Source organism: Neomonachus schauinslandi, chromosome 4 (genome assembly GCF_002201575.2).
Source record: "Neomonachus schauinslandi chromosome 4, ASM220157v2, whole genome shotgun sequence".
Classification (NCBI taxonomy): Eukaryota; Metazoa; Chordata; class Mammalia; order Carnivora; family Phocidae; genus Neomonachus; species Neomonachus schauinslandi.
The window spans coordinates 29,654,844-29,682,532 of NC_058406.1; the positions used below are offsets into that span (position 1 = coordinate 29,654,844).

Consider the following 27,689-nt stretch of genomic DNA (forward strand, 5'->3'; position numbering starts at 1 on the left):
AAATAATTGCTTTCGTAGGATTGTTGTGAGGATTAAATATCGGCACTCAGTACATGTATTAAGTGCCCCACAAGTGATAGCTGTAAGCTGGTGCTTGTACTCTCCGTTATAGCCTGGACCAGAAGAAAAGTGGCTAGTGGTCCCAGAGGTAAAGGTCCCCAGTCTGTTCCTTCCTTAACTTGCTACTTCCAGTTCCCGGGACTGATTTAACTCAGGGCCATTGCCCTGGGAGGCGCTAACAGTGGCCACTGACCATGACTGCCCCAACTGTAAAACAGCTGCTTGAGTACTACATACTGGGCTGTTTCTGGAGATGCATACCTGTTGTGTGGCTACTGGCCTACTTGAATCTTTCTTCTAATCCTGTGAACTGTTCCTGCTGAACTTACTAGCACGGAAGTACTCTTTCAAGAGTCTTCCGCATGGGTTGCTACATTGAGAAGTTGCTGTATAGAGTTGACTTCTCACTTCTGGGGAATGGTATATTTCTAGAAGAACCTTTGTGGTGATTTAGTCTTAGAAATAGTTGACCTTTCGCTTTCACTGCTTGCCACTTTGTAGAGCTTGTCACTAAGATATGCTTAATGCTACCATCCGTCAAGTAATCTGTGAACTTCTGGCCATGTTCAACATTCTGCAGTTTAGACAAATTCTTTCTTAGTATTAATGCTGCCAGGCTTTAGAGTGTTTCTTACACATTGGGGCTCATCCCAGGCTGGGTTTTTCTTGTGGTCAGAATTTGATATACTATAGTTCTTTGAATGAATCATTTCAATAGCTGGGCTTCTCTGATTCAGTTTTCTTTTTCATTTTTTTTAGGGTTGCAGAGCAGTTGCTGGGGTGATTGACCTAGGCACAGTGGAGATATTTCCCATCTTCAAAGCCATGCAAAAGGGCCTCATTGACCAAGACACAGGCCTTGTGCTCCTGGAATCCCAGGTTATCATGTCTGGCCTCATTGCCCCTGAGACCAGTGAAAAGCTCACTCTGGAGGAAGGTCTAACCAGAAACCTCATTAATCCCCAGATGTACCAGCAGTTCCAAGAGCTACAGGATGCCCTGTCCTTAATAAGCAGGCTTCCTGAGAGCAAAGGCCTTCTTTCGGTGGTGGAAGCAATTGAAAAGAAAATAATCAGTGAGAGAGTTGGACTGAAAGTCTTAGAAGTTCACCTGGCAACTGGAGGTTTCAGTCTCCCCCCTAATAAAAGCTGCGTCAACCTAGAGGAGGCTTTTCACCAAGGCCTCATTTCTGCAAGGCTTCACTCACTGTTAGAGTCTTACCTGAAATCATCCAAGAATTTGATAGACCCCAACACAGCTGAGAAAGTCGGTTTGCTGGATCTGATGCAGAGATGTATTGTCCACCAGGACTCAGGGTTGAAACTGCTGCCTGTCAAGCAGCTGGCAGGGGGAATGGTGAGCTTGAAGTCAGGCCGGAAGGTTAGCATTTTCCGTGCAGTTCAGGAAGGCCTAATAGACAGACAGGTCACTGTCCGGCTGCTGGAAGCTCAGCTTTTTGCTGGTGGCATAGTGGATCCAAGAACAGGACATAGGCTTACTGTGGAAGAGGCTGTAAGACATAATTTAATTGACCAAGATATGGCCTGTGCTATTCTCATAAGGCAGCTTCAGACAGGAGGCATCATAGACACCGTCACTGGACATAGGCTGACAATAGATGAAGCAGTGAACAATGATCTAGTAGCTCCTAAGATTGCCCTTGTGATTCTGGAGTCTCTTTGGTCATTCATGGGCTTGCTGTGGCCTGAATCTGGAGAAATCCTCCCAATCACAGATGCCCTGGAACAAGGTATTGTGTCTACAGAACTAGCTCATAAAATCCTTAGTGGCCGACAGCATATTAAAGCTCTGTTTCTACCAGCAAGCACAGAGGTTTGGTCCTGGAAAAAAGCAGTAGAAGATGGTATGTTGGATAAAGATCTTGTCAATAACTTAAAATCAATTTGCATACCTGATGTGATGCCCCACATGCAATTGGCAGATTCTTCAGAACGATGCAAATTAAACATTAATCCTGGAGCAGTAGGTCTGCCACGGAGCCAGAGCCGAACTGAGGGCATAGTAAGCCCTAGCGAGAAGCTGTTGTTTCAGCTGATGACTCACAGCTATATCAATGTGCGGGATGGACAGAGGCTGCTCCTTTTAGACAACGAGCTGATGGAGACACTGACAGCAAGAGGTGAATATCAAGCAAGCCCTCCAGAAGTGTTGGAAGTTGGGCATCAGAGACTAGAAACTCCTGAGGAATTACAAGAATCAGTGAATGTCAAAACCACAGAAACTTTCTGTGATGGGCTGAATGTAAGGCCATGTGAGTTCCAGCTTTCTTTTCAGAGTGAAGAATATCCTAATCAGGCAGATTGCACTGAAGCAAAAGGCAAAAGGACCACTATAGAAATTGAAGCTTCCACTATGGAGAACCCTGAGAGAGACCTGTTTGTGGGGGAACAAAAAGTGAGAGATCCAAATGTTGATACTTTGATGGTCCCAGATACAGGCAAATCAGAGTTAAAAGGGCAATTGCTAGGCACCAAAAAGGAAGAACTAACAGGAATGTCCACCAGAGAAAATGTTAGCAGGGGATTTCTCCTTACGGTACCCACTGAGGAAGCTGAAGATGTGACCTTGGTGGCAAGCAAAGATCCTTTTCCTGTCGAGACACTGAGGGAAGAATGGCAGACTCCCAGAAAGACTTCTTTTCTGTGTCAGACAGCACGAGCAAACACACCTGAAACTGGAGGGCCACTCATAAAACCCCAAAGCAAAAGGTCACAATTTCAGGTAAAGAATACTCTAGATTTAGAATCAGAACTAAGGTCTGAAAATGACATGAATATTCATACTCTAGACAAAAAGAAAAACTTAAATAAAACATTTTCGGATAGGGATGACCATAAACAAAATCCAGAAGGACACGACACCGTAGGCGGTAGTGTGATGACTTTAGGAAAGACAGATGTGGAAGACAGTGGTCATGAAACCTCCCTGTCATACAGTCATCCTTCAGAATTGCTCCAAGAAGCTACCTTAAATACATTATCTGCACAATTACTAGATGGTGGTATCATTCACGAGCAAACAGGTCAGAAGCTCTTATTAAATGAAGCAATAGCCCGAGGTATTGTGCCCAGTCACACTGCTGTGAAACTTATGGGAAAACTGAACATGTTTCGGGGCTTCTTTGACTCTCAGACCTGCGAGTCTTTGACCACTGAAGAGGTCATTGATGAAGGTCTGATGGATGAGAAATTATTACATAATGTCCTCATGGCAGACAAAGCCATAAGTGGCGTCTTGGACCCCCGTACCCACACACTCTGCTCTGTGAAGGAAGCAGTTACAGTTGGACTTCTTGACACACAAACAGCCTCCAGAATTTTAGAGGGGCAGGTGGTGACTGGTGGAATTGTTGACCTGAAACGAGGCAAAAAGGTTTCGGTAACTCTGGCCTCAAATCTTGGCTTGGTAGACAGTGCTGACCAGACAGAACTTATAAATCTGGAGAAAGCCTCCAAAGGCAGAGATGCTGAGAAAACAGTTAGGGAGAGATTTATTAGCTTACAAATGGAAACAACTGGAATTATGGACCCTGATAGCAGAGCTCCTTTAACAATCATGCAGTCCATTGACAGAGGACTTCTGGAGAGAGGGGAGGCTGTTCGGTTGTTGACTAAGCAGGTGGTAGATGGAGGTATCATTCACCATATATCTGGAATGAGACTTTCTGTTGATAATGCCTTTGAACATGGCATCATTGATGAAGATTTAGCCAAGCAACTCAAAAAGGTTGAGAACTTAAGCCTCTGTCAGTTTTTTCACCCTGAAACCAAGGACACTGTTTCCCTTCCTGAAGCCATAAAATTAGATCTTGTTACCCCAGACTTGAAAAGAGAAATCCAAGAAATTCAGGCTTTGACTGGAAGCTTTGTGGATCTCATTTCTGGTCAGAGATTGACCTTGGCAGAAGCTGAAAAAGAAGGACTGTTAACTACTAATAAAACAATATTGTCTTCAGGAATGATGCATGGGATTATAGATCCTGAAAGTTACAGAATTGTTCCTTATTCAGAATTAGTAAAGAAATGTAAGATTGATATTGAATCTGGACAGAGATATCTAGAGGTAATTCCCTTCTCAGACATTAAAGATGAAACAAGTGACAAAGTGCTTACATTATCCCAAGCAGCTCAGCTTAGAAAAGTGGACTTTATATCTACACTGAAGGTTCTGGAAGCTCAGGCAAATACCAGGGGAATCATAGATACTGCCACGGGGAAAAGACTGACATTGGCATCAGCTTTGGAACAGAAATTAGTAGATGAAAACATGGTAAGGATTATTGCAACTCATCAGGTATTAAATGGAGGAATTGTTGACATATTTAATGATCAGAGAGTGACTCTAAAGGAAGCTGTTGAGAAAGGATTTATCAGCCCTGAACTGGCAACTATGATCCAGGTAGATACTTTAGAGTCCTGCGATCACGGGGCTCAGATTGAAAAGCAAGATGGGATTGAAGTATGTGAAATAGAGAAGGAATTTCTAAGAAAGGAAATGTTAGTTGCTTGCAATTGGACAGCTGGAATGAGTTATGGTAAAGGAGCAAGTGAGAAATTACTTGAGATTGGAAGTCAGTCTGCACAAGGAAAGGTTAAAACAAGAGTTTCTGACGGGGGGCAGGCCAAAAAGAGCAGGGAAATTTCATTAAAAGAATTGGAATACAAGGATCAAGATAAAAGGAGAACTTCTCCAGATGCTGAAGAATCTGTCAGTATCAGCATTCCTGGTGATCATAAAGATACATCGTTGGGCCAAGGTTCAGTGATACTCTCTCACCCAGAAAGTCATGATTTTAAACTCAAAGAGGCGGCTAGGGATGACTTGGAAAAAAACACAAACGAAGAGCAGGAAAACATAGAGGCACAAATGGAAATTACTTCTCATATGAAACAGGCTATATCAGGTCCAGATCCTAAAGAAATAAGAGAAAGCCAAGGAAGAATTATTTCAGAAGTGCAAGAATCAGATTATGAAACTTCAGGCAAATTGCTGAGTGAGCAGGTTATGCAGAAACCAATGAATACCAGGGAGAAAAGGAAGAGGGAGAAGAGGGAGGTGATTATAGAAGAAAGTGTCAAAACATGCAAACCAGGTCTTTCTGAAGAAAAGTTGAATCAAGAAACCACCATTGGAGCTGACCAGGGATCCAATGTAGAGAGTCCACCTGTGGAAATAAGCATAAATGAAAAGGGAGAAGAAGCTGGTAAAGAACTGGGATTTATTTGTAAAGCTGAAAACTCTTCCCCAGTGATACCCAGAGGAATTTCTGTAAATCAGGATGTTTTAACATTCTTCAAACCTAATCAGGTCCATGAAGGAGAAATAAAAAATTTAAGCCTCTCAACTTTAAAACCGGAAGAAAATTTATCTCAAATTACTGGTGGGGCCCAGAGTGAACCATTCTCTTTTACAGCCCCAAGACCTGAAGGATTATACTACCAGGAATCAGTTGGAAAGGCCCAAGTTGCAGGCAGGTCCCAAATTTCTGAATCAAACAAACCTTTCCAAGGAACCATCAGACCGGAGACCAACTCTTGTCAAGATTCCTGTGTTACTTTTAAGACCAAAGAAACCAAAGATCTGATTTGCTCATCTAATGAATATAACGAAAGATCATACCAGGAAATACCTTTTGACTCAACAAGAATTCTTAAATTAGAAGAAACTACAGTTTCTACAGTAGACCCAAAAGAAGTCAGTTATCTGGAATTCTCAGACAGAAAGGACTTTCATCATCAGGACAGCAGAAGTGATAGTGAAATTTGTGGAATTCTCACATCTAAAATAACAACTCAGGAAATGACTGGAGAGACATTTCTAGAAATGTCAAGCCCTATAGTTACAGATGTAGAAGCAGCATCTTCTAAAGGCATGGTGACTCAGGATGTTCCCAGAGTCTTAGCATCCCTTCTTCTGGAGAAACTGTTGAAAGATGGGTCTCAAAAAGAGAGGGCAGAACAACAGGATGCCACCATTAGTCCCCCTATTCCAGAGACCAGTGAAGAAAAGCCAATGCCGCTCATATACCCTACAATAAAGATGGATGAGAAGACACCACAGGAAAAGCTCAGAGAAAGTCCTGGTGGTGAACAGATTCCCTTCATGACTACAGCTGGGGGAAGGGGAAATGAAGGTGTAAACCCAGAGCCCTCCAGAACAACTAAAGTAAGTTTCCCCGTGGTGTGTCTGTATGTACATTTTAGATGTAACTAGTTTAATGCTAAAACTCCTGACTGGATACTGAATTTACGTATGTACAATTGTGTGCATACATACAGTTTCAGGGGACTAGATGATTCTCTAAGGTATAATTTAGTTTACCATCATCTGTTTGTTACACAGTTGTTAGGAAATTAGGCAGAACGTCTTTCTGAAATTTGCAAGGGTTTTAAGTTAGAAACTAACACTGGAGCTAATATGAAATACCGGGGTGATGGTACCTATAGTTGGAATAGCTTTTGGAAGTTTTGCTAAAATGATGCTTATGGATTGGTAATTATGAGCCTCTCTTCCCTGAGGAAGTTAATAAAATCACTTTTTTTGTCTATTGATTTGAGGCAACGTAAGCACATGCCATGTTTTAGTTCATCTATGTGAACTAGCTCACCCTATGTGTAGTAAAAATTTGTTTGTCTCAGTGAGACAGCCTGCTTTTAAAAGCAGACTTAAAGGTGAATGTTCAATCTGAGTGAGTTTTCTTTTTGGCTCCACAGAATGTATTTAACCGACAACTCTGTCTAGAACATGATGAGAAGCTGGTATCCTATCTCTCTCTATTACGTGACATTGAAATGAGGACCAAACAGATTCAACCTCTGGACCTAAACCTGGCAGAGCTACAGGACTTGCTGTGTCAGGCCAAGGTAGGTTCCCAGAGACTTCCTGCAGGCCCACCAGCTTGGAGGGAATAGAGAGTATTCAAGAAGAAAAACATGTTCAGGGGTGCCTGGGTGGCTTAGTTAGTTAAGCAATCTTACTCTTGATCTCGGTTCAGATCTTGAACTCAGGGTTGTGAGTTCAAGCCCTGTATTGGGCTCCATGCTAGGCATGGAGCCTACTGAAAAAAAGAAAAAATATATATTTATTTATTTAAAAAAATAAAGGAAAAGAAAACACCACCATTTAAAGGACCCCCCCCCAAAAAATAGATTTAAAAATTGGAGATCTCTGAAGAACATCAGGAAACACTGGTCTCACAAAAGACAAAGCAGAAGAGACTCAAGGGAGGAGTTGTAGCAGGAGTAAATACAGTAGGGAGACTGAGTGAGGACTGAACGGGGCGTTTAGTGCCCAGAGTCATTGGTAACCTTAATAAGAATAGTTTCAGTGGAGCTGTAGGATATCAACGAGGTTCCAGTGAGAACAAATGGGAGGTTGGAAGGTGGGAGCAATTAATGTAAATCATTCTTTCCAGAAGCTTGGTGGTGCAGGCGAGGAGAGAGGTGTAGGACACTAGGCTGGAGGAGATGCACTGAAAAAAGAATGTTTTGACTGGATTTTGGGGCCGACTAGGAGGAACCAATAGAAAAGGAGAACTTGAAGTTAGGAGAGAGAGGAAATGATAATGGATGACATGAGTTCCTGAGCACATAAAATTAGACAGCTTGAGAAGGAGGAAGAGGAGCGCTTTCCCTCAACCGAGGTTAAGACTTGTCACAGGATTGGAGTCACAATGAGGACAGACTGTAGAGGTTAGCAGTTCTCTCAATATCTGGAGTATGGCCTTGGGAGAGCAGCTGAAGGGCAGGTGAGGATGATGTCCAAAACTGCCAACTTTCCCACAGCTTATTTCTGGCTCCTTTGCTGAGGATCAGAATATTGTAGACGCTGAGTTAGGAAGGCTGGGTTGAGATATTTTTCTATCTTTTCCTTTTGCCTCATTGGATTTTGGAGTGGAAGAGTTTTTTGTTTTTTTTTTTTTTAAGATTTTATTTATTTGAGAGAGAGCACGTGCATGAGCCGGGGGAGGCAGAGAGAGAGGAAGAAGCAGACTCCCCAGTGAGTGTGGAGCCTGACGCGGGCTCAATCCCGAGACCCTGAGATCATGACCTGAGCCGAAGTCAGACGTTTAACCGACTGAGCCACCCAGGAGCCCAGGAAGTGTCGTTCTTTTGTTTGACTTATTTTGTGTCACATTATATAAGGCATAATGACACTCTCAAAGAGATAGCAAGTTGTATTGGATAGTGCACTACACTGAGTCAGGAAACCTGAATCCAAATCCTGGCTCCATTGCTGAGGTGGGTGACTTTAGACAAAAATAAAATAGAATGGAATAGAATAGAATAGAACAACATCTTCAAATGCTGAGGCATTACTTCTGTAAATCTGGTATAATAATAATATCTCTTCTGCCTACCTTGAGAATTAGTGATTGTGAGAACCAAACAAACAAATGAACATACATAAAAACATTGCATAAGCTGTAAAGCAGGTGTTGGCATGAGGTGACAGAAAACTGTGTTCACAGCTGATTATAGCAAGAGTTCTAGTCTTGATTTTGGAGGTAACTCCACTTTATCCCCCCAGGTATTAGACAGGGAGCTAAAGGATCTGTCCACCTTGGTGAATCAGGAATTAGAATGTGTCAATCAGATTATCATCAGCCAGCCTCAAGAAGTCCCTGCTCAACTGTTGAAGGCTCTAGAGAAAGATGCCAAGAATCTTCAAAAGTCCCTCAGCTCTGTGAGTGATACCTGGAGTTCCAGATTCCTCCACCTCCAGAGTGCTGTGGAAGTAAAAAAGGTTGCTTCTTTTTATTCACAAAGGCTCACAAAGTCTGGGCAGGCTTGAAGATTTCCATCATCTAATTTGCCATTTGTTTCTTAGACTAGAGTGTTAAGTCAGCACGAACAGCTAGAAGGCAGTCTTCAAGATCTGAGAGCCTGGGTTGGCAGTACCAATCTTCTTCTGAACAGCGAGGAATATAGTGAGGAAACAAACACTGACAGCCTGAAACACTGCCTCCAGCAATATGAGGTAGGCTCTCCACCCATTCTCAAGTCCGTTTTCATTGTCCTTGGAGTTACATCAATTTTATTTTCCTGCAAGGCAAACCAGAACCTGTACTTCTCTTTCTTGGGAAAACTGATTTTCCATTTTAGAAATAAAGTCTGCTCTGTTTAGTTTTTTAGGTTATCATACCCTTAGAGCTTCGGTGATTATGGTTATTTCTCCTTTCAGCTATTCTCTGAGAAAGAGTCTACGGAATGGCCTATTATTATCAATTTCATCTTGTCTTTATAACCGAGCATCTAGTATCCGTCTTTTGTTTCTAATTTTACACACACCGATTTCAGGGGACTTGTTGATCCATGATTGAGAGCATGGCTTGGCAAACTTTTTCTGTAAAGGCCCAGATAGTAAATATTTTAGGCCTTGCAGGTCATACACAAATGGACCATTTCTGTAGCAGCCATTCACCTTTGCTGTTGAAACATGAAAGCAGCTGTAGACAGTACATAAATGAATGTTCATGGGTGTATTACAATAAAACTTTATTTACAGAAATAGGTGGCAGGCAGATTTGATTGTCAACCGCTGACTTAGAGAGATGCTTTTCTTCTTAAGCTTTAAATTAATGGATTCTTTTTATAAGTTAGTGAGAGAAAAGTAAACCCTGAGATACTCATGAGCTGAGGTGTTTCTTCGCTGCCAACATTGTTCTTTGTTTTGGTTACACTTAATATAATACCAGATATTACTCCCACTGGTTTATCCACCCTCTGCTATAGATAGCACACTCCTTACATTCTTTCTAAAGTCAGAGCACAACTAAAGATGCCCTCTCCTTCTGTTCTCTCCTTTTTCCCCGGTCTTAAAAGAAGCAGACATGATTTGTCCATGGTCAGGCTTCTTGGATGCAACCCATCCCTTTTTGTCTTGCAAGAGTTGACTTGCCATCTTCATTCATGCCTTTTCCTCCAAATCTATCATTAGGCAAGTGAGTTGCAGACTTGAGAGTATTAAATAAAAGCAAGAGTGAATAAAATTCATGTGACATAGTATATGATATAAAAACGCAGAGCATCTTATGCATGGTTTCCTCCCTAGTTATAACTTAAATGAATGCCCTAATGGGAAGACAGCCACAGTCTAAGTCTTGTTTTCCTAATGACAGTTTCCCAAATCCATTCATCACACATGAAGAAAGACACTTAGCTTGATGGTAAATATGCAAGAAGCCCCTTCTCTCTGCTCTGCAGGATTGCTGACTACCCTCAGTTTCAGAGCAATAGGGATCTAGATTATCTTAATTGTTTTTATTGCATCCAGTGTTAAATAGCTGATGACCACTAAATGTTTGTGGAAAAAATGCATGCTTTTAATTGTCTTAAAGCAGATAAATTCTAGTGTTAGGTAGGTATATATATGTAACTGTTATATAAGAAAGTCTGACTGTAATCTTTTACACCCTTAAAACGTGTAAGCAACATTATTTACTCTAAAAATCATGTATTAGTGAACTGCAAATAAATTGAGTACTTCCCCACTTCTGGCCTTCCAGTAACTCACTGCTGGACAAATACAAATAGATATTTGATCTAAGACTATACAATTAGGCCGATCTATCTCAGACCAGAAATTCATGATATATTTTCCAAACGTTAAAAAAAAATTTTTTATAGATACCCTGGGATTAGCAGTAGTATAATTCTATTAACATAAATCATTAAAAATTTACTGCATTTGGAGATCAGGGTCCAGTAAAGAAAACCTAATTGTAATATATGAGGAGTTTAGAGAGACCAGAAGTGAGATTTCCTGTGCTGGTTTGGCCCTAGAAATGATCAGTATCAATGATAAAAATACAGCAAATTAGCCCCCCTTTATTTATGTTGACTCTTTGATTAAAACCAACAGCTTCTGCTTTGATAGAGAACCAAAAGTTTTATTTTTTTTCATTTCCTTACTTAGGATTTGAAGCAGCCCATGGCTGAAAGGAAATCTCAGCTGGATGCTCTTGCTTTTGATATTCAGTTCTTTATCTCGGAGCACGCGCAGGACCTATCCCCTCAGCAGAACCGGCAGATGCTGAGGCTTCTGAATGAACTGCAGAGGTCCTTCCAGGACCTTGTGGAGCAGACCGCAGCTCAGATGGATGCCTTGCAGGGCCATTTTCAACAAATGGAGCAGGCAGCCCAGGTCAAGGTCAGACTGAACCAGCGGCTGGGCTCACTTTGTCTTTTGGGGTATCCTCTCTATCCTTGAGATTTCTGGCCAGACTCCATCTGTCATGATTCCTGGAGCCTGCATTGACCAGTTTTTGAAATTTCATGTCCTCTAGACCAGTTTGGTTCTGGTCTAGGAGGCAGCTATTCTGGCTGTATTTCTTGCCATGTTTTTGGTTTTATGTGTGTGTGTGAGAGAATGTGTGTGTTTATGTGTGTATGTATGTGCAAGTATTTTCCTTTTAGTAAGACTCGACCCTCACTGTGTCTCATCGTGTCTGACTTCCAAACAAAAGTTACATCCCTCGCCCTTATTTCTCCTCCTCTCTTCCTCAGCATTCTTTTGTGGGCCATTAGGAACATTTAGGTACTCTGAGCTCTTGAGAAGAATGGTTCTGAAATGACTTTTATTCTGAAGCTTTTCACATGATTAACAGTAATATTCCTTGACCGCCTTCAAACAGCCAACAACGAAATTTTTGTTAGAATCGTATTAATTTTTTAGCACTTTTTAAATCATGATTAGTTTCTAGCACCTTTCTTCACACTATGATGCCAAGTGCTCATTCAATTATGGAAAACAGGGTCTAGAACCGGGTGTTAAGATTTTGAAAAGAAACCATCCTACCCCACCGTCTGTCACAACCCTCTTCTTGCAAAACTCAACATAACTGCATTGGTGGTAACATCGTAACCTAAGAATACCAAGAATGGTGCTTAGGCATTTTTGCTGTTGGAATAGTAAGTTGGAGCTCAACAAGATGATATTAGAATGTCATTATCACCAGCAATCTGTCTCAGGGTCACCTTTATTAAATATTGTGCAAAGTTGAATGGAGCTTTTTTGAGTTAGGCTCAGTGGAAATTAAGTTAGTCAATTCCCTATGTCCCCCCATTACTGCTTGTTGTTCCACCTGTATTGAAATTGAAACAAAATACTGATTCAACCCTTTAGGTTACTTTCCAAACCTGAAAATTTGCAATATCCTCACTTGGGAATGTATATAGCATGGTGTAGTCTGTGGATAATTAATGAAATAGCATTGGTCTGAGCCACTTTAAGACACAGCCCGGATCCAGGGTAGGCCCCTGAGCTGCAGCAGGTGGTAGAACTGCATGTGAACATTCTCTCTGAGCACATAATTAATTCCACAATGTTTATTAACCTTGTTATTGTCAGAAATGCTCTGCTTCTCTCTATATTTGCCCTGAATGCATGTGTATGTCTGTGTGTTAACTTGTTTGCTTTGCTTTTTTCAGATTCAGTCTGCACCCATCCTAACCCATGAAGATCCCGTTTTACAGCTGAAGAGCTCTTAGGAGTTCTCTTCCAGAGCCCTTCTATTTGTCCTAAAGAGGGGGAGAGAGGGCCAGTGTGGGCACCTGTTTGTAAGTGCAGGTGACTAAAACACCATCAGAAGGTAGAAACTGGTGGACAATGGTTCTAGAAGGATGGTCAGGAAAACACATCATGCTCAATGGCTCAATTAGGTGCTTCAGTGTCATGCAGCCGAGATGAGATTTGGAGAAAGGATCAGGCACAGAAACATATTCCCTCCCTCCCCGTGGGCCTGGCTTTTGTCTTTGATATCACTTGTGGACACCTGAAGGACTGAGCCAGTTGCTATTCTTGGACAGTTTCCTTCTCAAAATAGCGAAGCCCCTAATGCCTGGCATGGAATCATTCCATTTAATGGGATCTGCATTTGTGAGACGTTTGATTTATAAAGTCAGCTCAATTATTAAGAAGCTCGATTAGCTTATGAATTATCCAGATTCTTGATTTTTTTTTTTCCCTTCCTAATCCAGTCCTTCTAATTTTCTGTATTTTAACTTAGTATGTAGCATATCCTCTAGTTCTGATGGAGGAATTGATCATAACCACTAATTTATTATTATCACCATTATCATTTATGGATTTGAAGCATCTGGGCTCTCTGTTCTCCATTTCCAGGGCTAATAACAGCAGTCTGACAATGGAACTCCCAACCAAAACCTGGGAGCATTTTCACCTGAAATTATCCCTGAATATAATCCAAACTATTGACCCAGATCAACAGACTGTCCAAATGTGGGGAGCTTTCTGAATATGACTTCTGTGCTTTTTCCTGTTCTAGTCTCTCACCAACTCTTCCATCCTTAAGATATAACCTTTCTGTTTTACATTTCAGGGAGTTATCTTGTATTTGTAAGATGAGAATTTTTAATCATCTCTTGGCCCCTTTGCATTTCAATTAGACCCTGCAGAAACAACAAAATACCTGTCACCAGAAACTGGAGGATCTTTGCAACTGGCTAGGACAGGCAGAAAGCGCATTGGCAGGTCACCAAGGTAGAGCCACCCAGCAGGATCTCTCTGCTTTGCAGAAGAACCAGAGTGACTTGAAGGTCAGTATGAGTTAATTCACTTTTCTCATTCCTTCAGCATATCTTTATAAAGGCTTTCTATGTGCCAGGCACAGTGCTTCAAGCTGGCAACATAACAGTAAACATCCCTGTTCTCATGAAGCGTAAAGTCTAGTGGTCAGAACACATCAAGAATCTTTAATTCTTATGCTTTGTATGTTTAACAGTCAGACCCAATCCTGTCTAGGATGTTAGAAAATATTGAAGAAGTGTCACTTAAACTGAAAGTGAAGAGCATGTAGGGGTTAACACATGAAGGGGCAGAGGGAGGAGGAGAATATGCCAGGCAGAGGCCCGAGCATCTGAGCATCTGTCTTGAGGTGGGGATGGGATCAAATACAACATATTCAAGAAATGAAAGAAAGCTGGTTTAGTTGGACTGCAAAGAACAAAAGGAAGGTTAGTGAACGATGAGGTGGGACCCATATCATGCTGGGCCTTGTAGGTGCATTAAGGATAAGGAGTGGTGGATGCCTGGTTGGCTCAGTCAGTACAGCATCTGACTCTTGATCTTGGAGTTGTGAGTTCTAGCCCCATGGTGGGTATAGAGATTACTTTAAAAAAAAAAAAAAGGTCGGGGGGGACGCCTGGGTGGCTCAGTCAGTTAAGCGTCTGCCTTTGGCTCAGGTCATGATCCCAGAGTCCCAGTATAGAGCCTGCTTCTCCCCCTGCTCCTCACCCTGCTTGTGTTCTCTCTCTCTCTCTCTCTCTCTCTCTCTCAAATAAATAAATAAAATCTTAAAAAAAAAAAAAAAGAAAATTAAGTGTTAGAATATTTCTTTTTTTTTTTTTTAAGATTTTTTTATTTATTCATTTGAGACACGGAGATAGAGAGAGAGAGAACATGAGCGGAGGAGAAGCAGAGGGAGGGGAGAAGCAGGCCCCCCACCAAGCAGGGAGCCTGACGTGGGGCTTGATCCCAGGACCCTGGGATCATGACTTGAGCCGAAGGCAGACGCCTAGCCATCTGAGCCACCCAGGCGCCCCAGTGTTAGAATATTTCTTAAGTAAAAAAATATCTTAGAAGTTCTTACTCGCATTGGTTTAGTCCTAAACCTTAAGCAGATAATAGTCAGGGACGCACATCTGGTGGGGGTCTGTGTCATCCTAGCCGTTCCATCTGTGTGCTGTTAGCTGTCTTCAAAGAAGTAACATTGACATCTCTGCCCTCCCTGTGTTCATGTGTTAAGGATTTACAGGACGACATTCAGAATCGGGCCACCTCATTTGCCAGTGTTGTCAAAGATATCGAAGGGTTCCTGGAAGAGAACCAGGCCAAGCTGAGCCCCCATGAGTTGACAGCTCTTTGGGAGAAGCTTCATCAGGCTAAGGAGCAGTATGAGGCTCTCCAGGAACGGACGCGGGTGGCCCAGAAGGAGCTGGAGGAAGTGGTGACCTCAGCTGTACAGCAAGAAACTGAAAAGGTGACCAGACTTCTTTGATACTTGGTGTTTTTCAAAAAAGAAAATTTTGGTACCTGGCAAATGAAGAAAAGGTAATAAGGGGAAACTACCTGACAGAGAGCATCGAATCACGAAAAGGGGCTACTTCAGGAGCTGGTCTGTGAGTCAGTATTTATTTTGGGAGGAAACATCCTGAAGGACTTTAAGTCAGGAATAGTTGGTAGGAAGTTCATATCACCCACCCCATCCCCAAAGAAAAAATATTTCTTGCTATCTGTATACTCAGTACTCTAATTGGAAAATCGTGGAAAGAACTTAGTGAAGAAGGGTAGTACCTTGGGGAGGAAAAAGCAAATGTCACATTTCAAACATGAATCTAGATTAATAATCCAAGAGCACGAGGGGGAAATATCTGGGGAGTCTTAGTGTGCCACATGCTATCCCCAAGCTGCCCCTATAGATCGGTGGGAACTGGAACTGGGATAAACCTAGGAGAAATTAAAGTCTCAAATGGTTTTCTGCATTCTCCTTGGCACTGGCAGAGTAAATTAGAATCCTTGGTCTGGCCATGGGCTCTGACACGAATGGGGGAGGTAGAAAATATAGAAAAGAGAAATAAATTACCTGAGGGGGGAATTCTGAAATATATGAAGGTATCACTTGACATAACCTGTTTAATTAGAGTACTTGAACAGTCAGAAAATGGAATTCGAGAGGCAAATTTTAGAACTCAGTACTCTGATCAAAAACTAATGATGTAATGTATGGTGATTAACATAACAATAATAATAATAATAATAATAATAAAAGAACTCAATACTCTGTCCAGCAGAAAAAGGATGGGACAAGTCTGCGATTTCCTTAGGGAAGGGCAGCTGGTAATCAAGTGTGACTGTACTGTTTCTGACCCTACCAACTTAGGGCATCACTTCTGCACATCTAGGAAGGATTCCATGAAGCCTGGCTGGGCTGCCAGGACTAAATCATCTCTTAAAGCCCCTTTAAATCCTACGTTTTGCCACCCCCACCCCTCCCATGCACTTTTTTTTTTTTTTTTGTGGGCAGCAAAGCAAGGTTTATTGAGCAGTGATGGTACAAAGCTCCCGAGGAGGGAGGGGACCCAAGCAAGTTGCCCTTTTTTTTAAAGCAATGAAATATAGCCAAATCTAGAGATTATTTTAAGTAATTGTTTTTCAACAAATTTAGAAGATACTCATTCATTTTTGTGGCTGCAAAGACTGTTTATACACAGTCTTAGAGCTTCTCTTCTTTAGCAAAGAAGTCTCACCTTTCTTCTTAACCTTTGCTTGTGTAGCTGAATAACTAACACCTTCTCACTAGACTACTTCTGTGGCTTTCAGAGTAAAGCAGCTAAGGAACTGGCAGAGAACAGGAGTAAGATTGATGCTCTCCTGGACTGGGTAACTGCGGTGGGATCTGGAGGACAGATGGAGCAGCTGTCAGGAGCTAGCCTGGGGAAAGGAGCCTTTGATACCACTGATGCCCACAAGGGGGCGAGCCAGGCCCCAGAGGAACTGGACAAGCAGTGTGAGAAGATGAAGGTGAGAATGTTAGCTTGTCGTCACTCTGCTGGGCACCTCTCTGCTGCCCTTGGCAAGTCACCGTAACCTCCTTGCCCCTAAATCCAGTAAGCACAGTAAGTACGTCTCAGTTCATGCCCTCTTTGATACCTCAGCAGCTTCGACACTGTTGAAATACTTTCTCCTTTGGTTTCCAAAGCACTACTCTGCCCCGGTAATCCTTTTTCCTTTCCTCTGGCCAGTTTGTGAGATACCGATGTGCTTCCAGGTGGCAGCCTCAGCCTCTTCTCGTCTTTCAGAATATACTTCCCTTGGGTAGTTTTATCCACTCAGGGCACTTCAGTTACTGCCTGTGCTAGAGAATTCCATGTATGTGTCTCCAGCCTAAATGCCTGTGCAGAGCATCAAACCAGTACATAAATCCATCTGCCTGTTTGTAACTTGGAATCACGAGCAGCTCAGCCTCAAAAAGTGGAGCTCCTATTTCCTATTACATCCCCCCCACCACCCCCCCGCCCCATCAAACTCATTCTCCTTCTTCTACTCCCACTTCCTTGCCAGAACTAGACATCATCTGGGACTCCTTCCCCTTCCCTCCCTCTCCTGTATCAAATCAGTTGTCAAATCCCCTGCTTCTTAGATCTCTTTCAGAGTCATCCCCGCTTCTCTCTTTCCACTGAGCTATGATTGTGGTTCGGACTACTGTCAGCTTCCATTTGAGTTGTTATGGCAGCTTCAACTGGTCTCCTTGCCTTGTGCCTTCTACCCTCCCTTCTACACGACTAAGTGATCTTCTGAAAATTTGATATCCTTTTTTTTTTTTAAAGGTTTTTATTTATTTATTTGACACAGAGAGAGATAGTGAGAGAGGGACCACAAGCAGGGGTAGTGGGAGAGGGAGAAGCAGGCTTCCTGACATGGGGCTCAATCCCAGGACCCTGGGATCATGACCCGAGCCAAAGGCAGACGCCTAACAACTGAGCCACCCAGGCGTCCCGAAAATTCGATATCCTTGATTAACCCTTTTAATGGTTGCCTATTGCCCTCAAGAAACCGGGGCGCCTGGGTGGCTCAGTCGTTAAGCGTCTGCCTTCGGCTCAGGTCATGATCCCAGGGTCCTAGGATCGAGCCCCGCATCGGGCTCCCTGCTCAGCGGGAAGCCTGCTTCTCCCTCTCCCCCTCCCCCTGCTTGTGTTCCCTCTCTCGCCGTATCTCTCTCTGTCAAATAAATAAAATCTTTAAAAAAAAAAAAAAAAAAGAAACCATTCCTTACTATTTAGCTCTACCCATGTATTCATTATTCAGCAAATATCGAGCACCTGCTATATGTCAGGCATTGGAGATAAACCAGTGAACCAACCAGAGGAACCGTCTCCTAATATATTAACTGGCATATGCAGGCATATTTTATTGCATGATTGAAAAACAATGTTTAGGGAACTTAGCAAACACATAGGTCACCTATTTTAGTAGTGATACCTTTATAGCAAAGAAAATTTGGCTTAGCTAGAATGCTTCTATTGAATGGCCTGTGTCAGTCATTGCTTTATTTTTTATTAATAGGATTTTTGCCTCTTGCATGCTACTGCTGTGCTTGGAGATCCATCATAGGGTGTCCCCCAAAGCTGTGGCAGTCATAATAGCACAGAGTGGAGATGGTCCTGCTGTCACAGGACTGCTGACCAAGGAGCATCTCCATCCTAGGAAGGAGACTGCCTTACTCGGGGGTGGATGAGAATGAGGACACCTGGGGGGTATACAGATAAGCTATGGTACTGCCCCTTACTATCTCTTTGAGAAGGAAACATTTGTCACCCTAGCTTCCCTGAGATGATACTGGAAGCTGACACTATCAGGTTGCTGATACAGGTTGAAACTAGACAATGCTCTGGTAAAAATTAGGCTATTGTCCTGGTCTAGGAAGTTGCATAAACAGTATAGATAGGCAAGAACACTGACTGAACTCCCACTGTTGTCTGTTAGAATCAGGAAGAACATTTTGTTTTATTTAAAAATTTATTTATTTTTGGTGGGGGAGAGAGCTTGCACACGAGGTGGGGGAGGTGCAGAGGGAGAGGGAGAGAGAACCTCCAGTAGACTCCCTGCTGAGTATGGAGTTCCACGACCCTGAGATCATGACCTGACCCGAAATCAAAAGTCAGATACTTAACTGACTGAGCCACCCAGGCGCCCCTAGACTCAGGGAGAACATTTTAAAAAACAAAACAACCACAACTCCCTAAAATAACTTACATTCCATTGAAATAGAAAAAAGGTCCATGTGTAAGCACATAGACATAGCACATATAAATAAAAAATACAAATTACCTATGCTCCAGAAATACATCTTACTCTCACTGGAATACAAATTGTTTATTTAATGAATTAATTTTCTAAGAACTTTTCCTAGTTGGGACAGTGTTCATGGATATGTAAGTGACATATTTCACAGCTAAGTATTTGCAATCTTTATATTGTCATGTTTGGTTATCCAACTTAGTCTCCCCTTGCATTAATGTGGGCTGGCCATTTGTGCCTTCTCTTAGACTTAGAATGGTTTAGTGAAGAGAGCCAGATTCTAGTCTCAGTTTGTCCCTTAGCTGTCTGCATGACCTTAGTCAAGACATGTAACATATATAGATGTTGTCTGCTTACATTGTAGATTGTGCCCCCAAATCAGTTGAGATAATACATGTGAAGTCGCTTTGAAAACCATAAGATCCTATGTGTGTCGGTTCAGCTGGGACTAGTATATGGCTAATGCTTAGAGAGTGAGAGATACTGGTGATTTTTGGAACAGCTGGAAAAGTGTCCTATTGAGATCTCTCTCTACTTCTCTCTGTAGACTTAGCCAGATTTTTGTGGTATCCTTACTGATCATCCTTTGTTTTGTGGAATTTTTTGCCAGGCCCGTCACCAAGAATTGCTTTCTCAGCAGCAAAATTTCATCCTGGCCACCCAGTCAGCTCAGGCCTTCCTGGACCAGCATGGCCACAATCTCACGCCTGAGGAAGGCCAGGTGCTACAGGACAAGCTAGGCGAGCTAAAGGGGCAGTATGCTACTTCCCTGGCCCAGTCGGAGGCAGAGCTGAAGCAGGTGCAGACACTACGGGACGAGCTGCAGAAATTTCTGCAGGACCATCAAGAATTTGAGAACTGGCTGGAGAGGTCCGAGAGAGAGCTGGAGAACATGCACAAGGGAGGCAGCTGCCCCGAAGCCCTCCCCTCCCTGCTAAAGCGGCAGGGGAGCTTCTCGGAGGATGTCATTTCCCACAAAGGAGACTTGCGATTTGTGACTATTTCAGGACAGAAAGTCTTGGACACAGAAAACAGCTTTGAGGAAGGCAGAGAACCATCAGCCGCTGGAGCCTTAGTGAAGGGCAAGCTGAAGGATGCAACAGAAAGATACACTGCTCTCCATTCAAAGGTACCGAGAGGGTCCTGGCAGCCTCTGGGGGAATGGTCGTGGGAGCCCTCACACAACTGTGGGTGGTTTCTGGGGCTTAGGATAAGAACCTTAGGACATAGGGGCGCCTGGGTGGCTTAGTCGTTAAGCGTCTGCCTTTGGCTCAGGTCATGATCCCAGGGTCCTGGGATCGAGCCCCGCATCGGGCTCCCTGCTCGGCGGGAAGCCTGCTTCTCCCTCTCCCACTCCCCCTGCTTGTGTTCCCTCTCTCGCTGTGTCTCTCTCTGTCAAATAAATAAATAAAATCTTTAAAAAAAGAAAAGGAAAAAAAAAAAAAAGAACCTTAGGACATAGTGAGTGAGCTGAATTACATACTGACCACAGGCAGAATGTCTTTATGAGCTCTGCAGAAATGCAAAACATGGAGGCCCAGGGGCTAATGCCTGATCCCAGTAGTATCAGAGGTATGTCACTCTGGTAGGGAAGGTGGAGGTGCTCGCCTTCCTGTACCCTGACCAACAGACGTGAGCTCCCAAGAGACACAGTGCAGGGGAAACTGCAACCACATACACAGTCTTTATTCCTGCACAGAGCGTCTAGGGTACATCCTTGCCTTCCTCCCTATCAAAGAACTCCCGTTAGCTCCCAAGCTGTAGAATCCAGTCAGTTCTTCTTACCTGTCTTGTGCATGTTGCCAACATCTCTAACCTAGCCAAAAGGAACACTCTGTATCTCCCAGTCCCTCCCTACCTTAGCCTGCAACCTAATGTGTCTTTCTTTGGTGGGGTTTTTTAAAAAATATTTTTATTGTTATGTTAATCACCATCTTTGGTGGTTTGTCCTACAACTCAGTCTTCGCGGGTATATAGTATAAATTTGGGATGAATAGTACGGAACAACAAAGGCCCCACTTGTAGAAGATTTGCTACTCATCTGTCCCTGGAGGGCTCGGCGCTACCCTTCACTGTGGTTAGAGTGAGATCCTGTAACAAGACCAGGCTTTTCTTTGGACTATGCCTAGGAAGCCTCTGCCTTTAGCCAGACCTGGCCTAAGCCTGCTCTCCCTTTTTTCTCTGGCACAGTGTACACGATTGGGCTCTCACCTGCACATGCTCCTAGGCCAGTACCAGCAGTTCCAGAGCTGTACTGACAGCCTGCAGACCTGGATGCAGGCCTGTGAGGCCAATGTGGAGAAGCTCCTCTCAGATACTATTGCCTCGGACCCTGGAGTTCTGCAACAGCAGTTTGCAATGACAAAGGTAGGCTGGGACGCAGGCTGTTCTATCGCATGGGGTAGAGTACCCCAAATAAAGCAAATACTCACATAGCTTAAAGGCAGTGGTTGGGATGCCTTGGACAAGATCTGATTCCTAAACACTTAATTCTAACATCTGTGGGTACGGATAAATGGAAGTATTCTTTGTAGCTCTAGTAGCACTATGCTAAGTAGCTCTTGGTTCCTAGAACCAGCTTCGATTACTCAGAGGTTTTACTTTTGGCCTTTTTCATGGACAAGCAGCAGTTGCAGGAGGAATTAGCTGAGCACCAAGTACCTGTAGAAAAGCTCCAAAAAGTAGCTCATGACCTCATGGAAATTGAAGGCGAGCCAGCCCCAGACCGCAAGCATGTTCAAGAAACTACAGGTATGAAGCAGCATAACCAGAACACTCCCTTAATTCTCAGTGCGTGCCACTGTTCTGTAATACATCACACTGTGTCCTACAAGTATCTGCTGTGCAGGCTAGGGGCTGAGGACACAGGCAGCAAGAGCTTACTCTCGATGAACTTTGTTCTTGTACCATTGAAGGCCTTTGTAATCTGGTTTCAACCCCTTTCCCCAGGCATTTTGCCTTCTAGCCATGCCCCGCTTCTTTCCTTCCCCAAGTAAACTAGTCATTTCTTCATTACTTTACCCCCGAAGTTTTCCCTATGGTTTAGCTGCCAACATTTACTGAGTGCTTAGCATGTGTGATGAAATCTTGCTCAAGCTTCTAGATGTACCTGAGAGGTTGCTTCCTTTGTAAAGTCCTGGCCACCACCTCCAACCCCCAAAAGAAATAAAAGATAAGAAAGAATCATTCTTCTTTCAGGCTTCTCTAGTACATTACTCTTAGCATCAGTATAGCACTTAAAATTTTATTTTTGTGGTTAGCTGTGATGAGCCCTTTTCTGCCTGTGCTCACGTTTACAGTCTTATTTTTGTAGAAGCCAGGGACTTATCTTAATTCTCTTCGGTCCTCAGCATCCAGCACAATTTCTGGCACTTAGTAGGTGCTAAATAAATAATGCTTTGTAATTTTAGCTCAAATACAAATGCACTTTGCGCTTATTCCTTCTATTTGTCTTAATGCCTGTTATTATTATAATTAACAAGTGTGATTTAAATACATTGTTTTTTAAAAGCACAACAGGAAAATAGTCTCCACTCTATTCTCATGGCCTTGATTTTCCAGATTCCATACTCAGCTGTTTTCAAAGCCTCTTGAGTAGCCTGGCTGAGCGCTCTGCTCTGCTGCAGAAGGCAATTGCCCGATCTCAGAGTGTCCAGGAAAGCCTGGAGAGCTTGTTGCAGTCCATCAGGGAAGTTGAACAAAACCTGGAGGAGGAGCAGGTGGTATCCTTGTCATTGGGCGTCATCCAGGAAGCCCTGGCCACGAACATGGTGAGACCTAGGCCCCAAGAGTTAGCATCGATGGCATACTTGCTGTGTTCCATAATTACATCATTTTGAAAAAGTATCAGGAAAAGAACTCATTTCCATGAATCTTCTAATAAGACTTAGAGATGGTAACTGATTCATGTAAAGATATTTCTACCCAGTTTCTAAACCATTGTTAAGCTTGAGGAAAAGTGGCCCTGCGAAGTCATTAATGGAATGGGGTGGAGAACTAAGGGGATGGGATGTTTGGTAGTCCAGAGGCTCAGTTGCAATCCCGCCCTCCTCGAGGAGGTGAGCATGTAATTATTAGATTATTAGTTCATGGCTCCGATACCCTAGGATAAGTGAACAAGGAGCTGACAGACACATTTTTTGGTGACAGAAATTGAAGCAGGACATTGCTCGGCAAAAGAGCAGCTTGGAGGCCACCCGTGAGATGGTGACGCGATTCATGGAGGCCGCAGACAACACCACGGCTGCAGTGCTGCAGGGCAAACTGGCAGAGGTGAGCCAGCGCTTCCAACAGCTCTGTCTGCAGCAGCAAGAGAAGGAGAGCTCCCTGAAGAAGCTTCTGCCCCAGGCAGAGATGTTTGAACATCTCTCTGATAAGCTGCAGCAATTCATGGAAAACAAAAGCCGGATGCTAGCCTCTGGAAATCAGCCAGATCAAGATATTGCACATTTCTTCCAGCAGATCCAGGTGAGAATATATCTGCCACAGTGGCAGAACAAAGAGAAAAGAAGGGCAAGGAGGGGACCAACAATCACAGGAGTGCATAGTATGTCAGTCAGTGTACTAGAAACTTTACCTGCAATATCTTAAGGAATTATCACAACCAGGGACACCTGGGGGGCTCGGTCGGTTAAGTGTCTGCCTTCGGCTCAGGTCATGATCTCCCGGTCCTAGGATCGAGCTCCACATCGGGCTCCCTGCTCAGCGGGGAGTCTGCTTCTCCCTCTGCCCCTCCCCCCTGCTTATGCACACACTCTCACTCTCTCAAATAAATCAATAGAATCTTTAAAAAACAAAAAAGAATTATCACAACCACCCTGTAAACTAGATACTGTCCTTTAAAAAAAAAACAACCACAGCCTAGATTTACTTTTCACTTAGCTCATCATGGTCACTCAGGGATTCAAGTCGATGGGGACTTCATCCTGCCCTACGCCTTCATGACTACTGCTCCAGCAGGGAGAGGGCATTTCAAATCCATTTTCGTTTCATTAGTTAAAGCAGGTTTCACACCTGGCATTCAAGGGGGTGGAGAAATGTATTCCTACCATATACCTAGTAGATGCAGAGTTAGAAATATTTGACGAAGAGTCTTACCTACCACAGATACAGATACATGTGCAGGAGTAGGATTGTAGGTCAGAGTATATGCCTGTACTTTGACCAAGGAGTGGCCACGTTGACTCCAGGATGGCTGCAGGTGCCCACATTGCCACCTGTAGGACCTGAACATTCCTATATCCCTGCATTGGTGTCTTGGGGTTATCCATCTATCTAACTTTTTCCATATTAAAGTAGGATCCCATGGTTTGGTTTGGTTTGCTGTCCTTTTTGGGTTTTATTTTGAGGAATTTCGAACTTACAGAAAAGTAGAAGGAATGGCACAATAAACACCAGCGTCCTTTTAACCTAGATCCCAGTGTGTCAGGATTTCACCATTTTGCATTCCCGCCAGCAGTGCACTAAAGTACCTGTTTCCCCTACAGCCTCACCAGCAGAACAGCATTTGAGTTTCTGTTAATCTGATTGATACAACATGATATTTCAGGGTGGCTTTAATTTTTATTCTCTGATGAAGTTGAGTATATTTTTATACATTTAAGGGACATTTATTTGTAAACTCTTGGTTCGTGGCCTTTACTATTTCCTGTCAGGACTTTGTGGGGTTTTTTTTTTTTCTTCTTCTTCTTCTTCTTTCAACCTACAAGAGTTCTGTAGGAGGGAGGTTAGTTCTTTATATATGATATGTTGAAAATCTTTTTTCACAGTTTGTCCTTTGTCTTTGCTTATAGTGTTTTTGGTCATGTAAGAGGTTTTTAAATTTTTACATAGTAGATTTTATCACTTCTTATTATAGAATATGTATTTTTGAAAGTCTTTTGCCACACCCAGGTTTGAAGGAATTCACCCATGCTTGCTTCTAGAACTCGGATCATTTCTTCCTTTCATTCTGTCTTTATTTTACGTTTGAATCTTCTAACATTTTAAGTTCATTCTGAGATACAGTGCACATATGAATCCAAGTTCTTTTTCTGAACGTCTGTCTAGTTGTTCCCGATATCATTTCTTTGAAAAGTCCATCTTTTTCCCCCAATGATTTGAGAAGTCATCTTTATCAGATATAGAATGTCCATGTGGACTCAGGTCTATTTCTGGATTTTCTATTCTGCTTTGCTGGTCTGTCTGTTCATGAACCATAGCATACTATTTTTTATTCTAGAGGCTTCGTGATGTGTTTTACTATCTAGGAGGGCTAGTCTCTCTCTCTCTCTTTTTTTCTTTCAGGATTTTTCACACTGGTAACTGTACATTTATTTTTCCATGTGAACTTTAAAATCAACTTTATTAGTCGTAGGGGGACAATTGGTATTTTTATTTGGATCACGTTTTATTCACACGTGCGTATATGCACACATACACACATACACACGTATCTTTATGGGTGTCTTTCCATTTATTGAGGTCTGCTTTTATGTCTGTCAAAAATATTTTAAAGTTTTATTCATAAGTGTTTTGCATGTTTCTTGTTAGTTGGTTCTTAAAATTGTACCTTTTATGCTGCTATTGTAAATGAAGTTTTCACTCTTGATTTTTATATGTTGGTTTTATATCCTGCTACCTTATTGGATTACTTCATTGTTTAATTCATTGTATGATTGATTTTCTTGGGTTTTACAAGTATACTTTCATATAATCTGCAAATAACAGTTTTACCTCTTCTTTTCCAATTTGTATGCCACAAATTGTTTTCTCTTACCTAATTGCATTGGCTAATATCTTGAATACAGTGTTAAATAATAGTGGAGAGCATATGTTTACCCTGTTTTACAGAAGAGATAGGCTATGGAAGCTTAGAGAAATTTAATAGCTTAAGATCACACGCTAGAAGTAGCAAAGCCGTGATTGATTTTCAGGAATCTTTTTGACTCCAGAAACATCCATTCTTTTCATTCTGTCATGCTGCCTCCCAAATCATTAAACATTTGTTTAAAGGAGACAGGATTCATTTTCAATTCCTAGCTGCTCTCAGGTGGATTGGAAAAATCCTCCGTATTTATTGCTTTGATCTAGCAGCTGACCCAGTGAGCATGCCTCTTTCTTTGTTCCCTCTTTTTCTACAGATTAGGGGGAACTTGCCCCCGATTTAATATAGATATCTTTTTTTTTAAGAGTATATTTATTTATAATGACCAGAGGATTTAGTACATTTTCCTGTTTGCTTGACAGGAGCTCAATTCGGAAATGGAAGATCAACAGGAGAACCTTGAGACTCTCGAGAACCTGGTCACAGAACTGAGCTCCTGTGGCTTTGCCCTCGACCTATCCCAGCACCAGGACAGGGTACAGAATCTCAGAAAGGACTTCACAGAGCTACAGAAGACAGTTAAAGAAAGGTGAGTTTTCATATGCGTTGGTCAATTGGGGGAGCTAATTTTTCCTTGCTATTGAATGAAATGATTTTCTCTTCCTCCTTTAGCAGAAAAGATGGCATCAAGAAGTCTGCTACTGAGTCATAGGAGATTGGAAAGTGCCTCTTTTAGGCAAAGCTATTCAATGTACTCGGTGCTTAGTGGTTTTCTATTACTAAATCATGAATTCCTTCTCAGTAATGGGGCTCAGTTTCCCTCTGTACAATCAGTAGCCCAGGTCACCTGGACCTAACAATGAATTTGGGGCAGCAAGTAGGATTGTGGCAGGATTTGAAGTAAAGAGAAAAATTGGAAGAGACTTTCCGGATGTAATTAATGGTTATATTGGTTCCCTTTCTGCTTTGGCCACATTTGAGTTGTTGTTTTAGAGGAGTGTCTGGATTCTTCTTTTAAGGGAAACATGGGAATATATGACAGGGGTGGCTGATTTCATTTTATCTGCTGACTGTTGAAAAGCCATGATTCCATTAGAAAACCTCACATGGGTTTAAGAGCTTGATAAGACTTCCTCTCTTGGTTTAGCCATATATATAATCTTGATTTGGCAGGTGACTGCCTGAGGAAAGTGACTGGAGGAAAGCAGTTGCTCAAAACAACACTATAGCCTCAGGCTACTTAGTGGAGAGAAGGGGGACAGAGGCCAGGAAAGCTTGTTCTTCCTCTATACTCGGGGCCATTTACCTGTAGGAAGAACCAGGATCTCTGGCTTCAAGTTTGATAGATGTGGCCACTTCTAAAATTTAATTTTGAAATTAAATTCTCCTTTGTCCTTGGCTCATTTTACCCATTTGTGTGCTTTTTTTTTTAAAAAGATTTTATTTATTTATTTGAGAGAGGGAGATAGAGAACCAGCAGGGGGAGAGGGAGAAGCAGGCTCCCCACTGAGCAGGGAGCCTAACCTGGGGCTCAATCCGAGGACCCTGGGATCATGACCTGAGCCAAAGGCAGATGCTTAACTGACTGAGCCACCCAGGTGCACCTAGTGTGCTTAACCTAACTTTTCTGAGCCTCTGTTTCAGCATCTTCTTTGCTAAGGGGATTAGCATTTGAATTTGGCCTTGAAAGAGTCAACTACCTAAAAAGTGACAGAGCTGGACTTGAGATCCAAAGCCTACATTCTTTCCATTGTATCATTGCACCTAAATAGCATGCTCCTTTTAGTTTCTCTCACTTTCACTTTGGCCTGGAGTAAGATTAAAGACTCCTCTCGCCAGAAATGTCCAAACAAGGGCAACAGATTCCTTAGTTTGATGCTCTCCTACATTGTATGTGGTGGTTTAGCCAAAGCTGCCGTGGAAAAGATTATGGGAAGGAAAAGGCCCTGTAAGGAAAAGATGCCTAGAGTCCCAGAATGAGTGT

The 27,689-nt window shown here is 42.6% G+C and overlaps 1 protein-coding gene across 2 annotated transcripts in view; it reads left to right on the forward strand.

The window, feature by feature from the left end:
• MACF1 (microtubule actin crosslinking factor 1) overlaps positions 1 to 27,689 on the forward strand; it is a 338,451-nt gene that overhangs the window by 213,308 nt on the left and 97,454 nt on the right. The window contains exons 37-50 of one of the 2 annotated variants that reach the window (XM_044914485.1): positions 820 to 6,246; positions 6,795 to 6,944; positions 8,611 to 8,826; positions 8,911 to 9,060; positions 10,999 to 11,232; positions 13,491 to 13,640; positions 14,849 to 15,082; positions 16,423 to 16,623; positions 19,511 to 20,029; positions 21,091 to 21,267; positions 21,528 to 21,651; positions 22,462 to 22,670; positions 23,050 to 23,367; positions 26,128 to 26,294. In XM_044914485.1, the coding sequence (XP_044770420.1) occupies positions 820 to 6,246; positions 6,795 to 6,944; positions 8,611 to 8,826; positions 8,911 to 9,060; positions 10,999 to 11,232; positions 13,491 to 13,640; positions 14,849 to 15,082; positions 16,423 to 16,623; positions 19,511 to 20,029; positions 21,091 to 21,267; positions 21,528 to 21,651; positions 22,462 to 22,670; positions 23,050 to 23,367; positions 26,128 to 26,294 (8,276 nt within the window). The remainder of the gene's footprint in view (positions 1 to 819; positions 6,247 to 6,794; positions 6,945 to 8,610; positions 8,827 to 8,910; positions 9,061 to 10,998; positions 11,233 to 13,490; positions 13,641 to 14,848; positions 15,083 to 16,422; positions 16,624 to 19,510; positions 20,030 to 21,090; positions 21,268 to 21,527; positions 21,652 to 22,461; positions 22,671 to 23,049; positions 23,368 to 26,127; positions 26,295 to 27,689) is intronic. The other variant, XM_044914486.1, reaches the window with a different exon arrangement.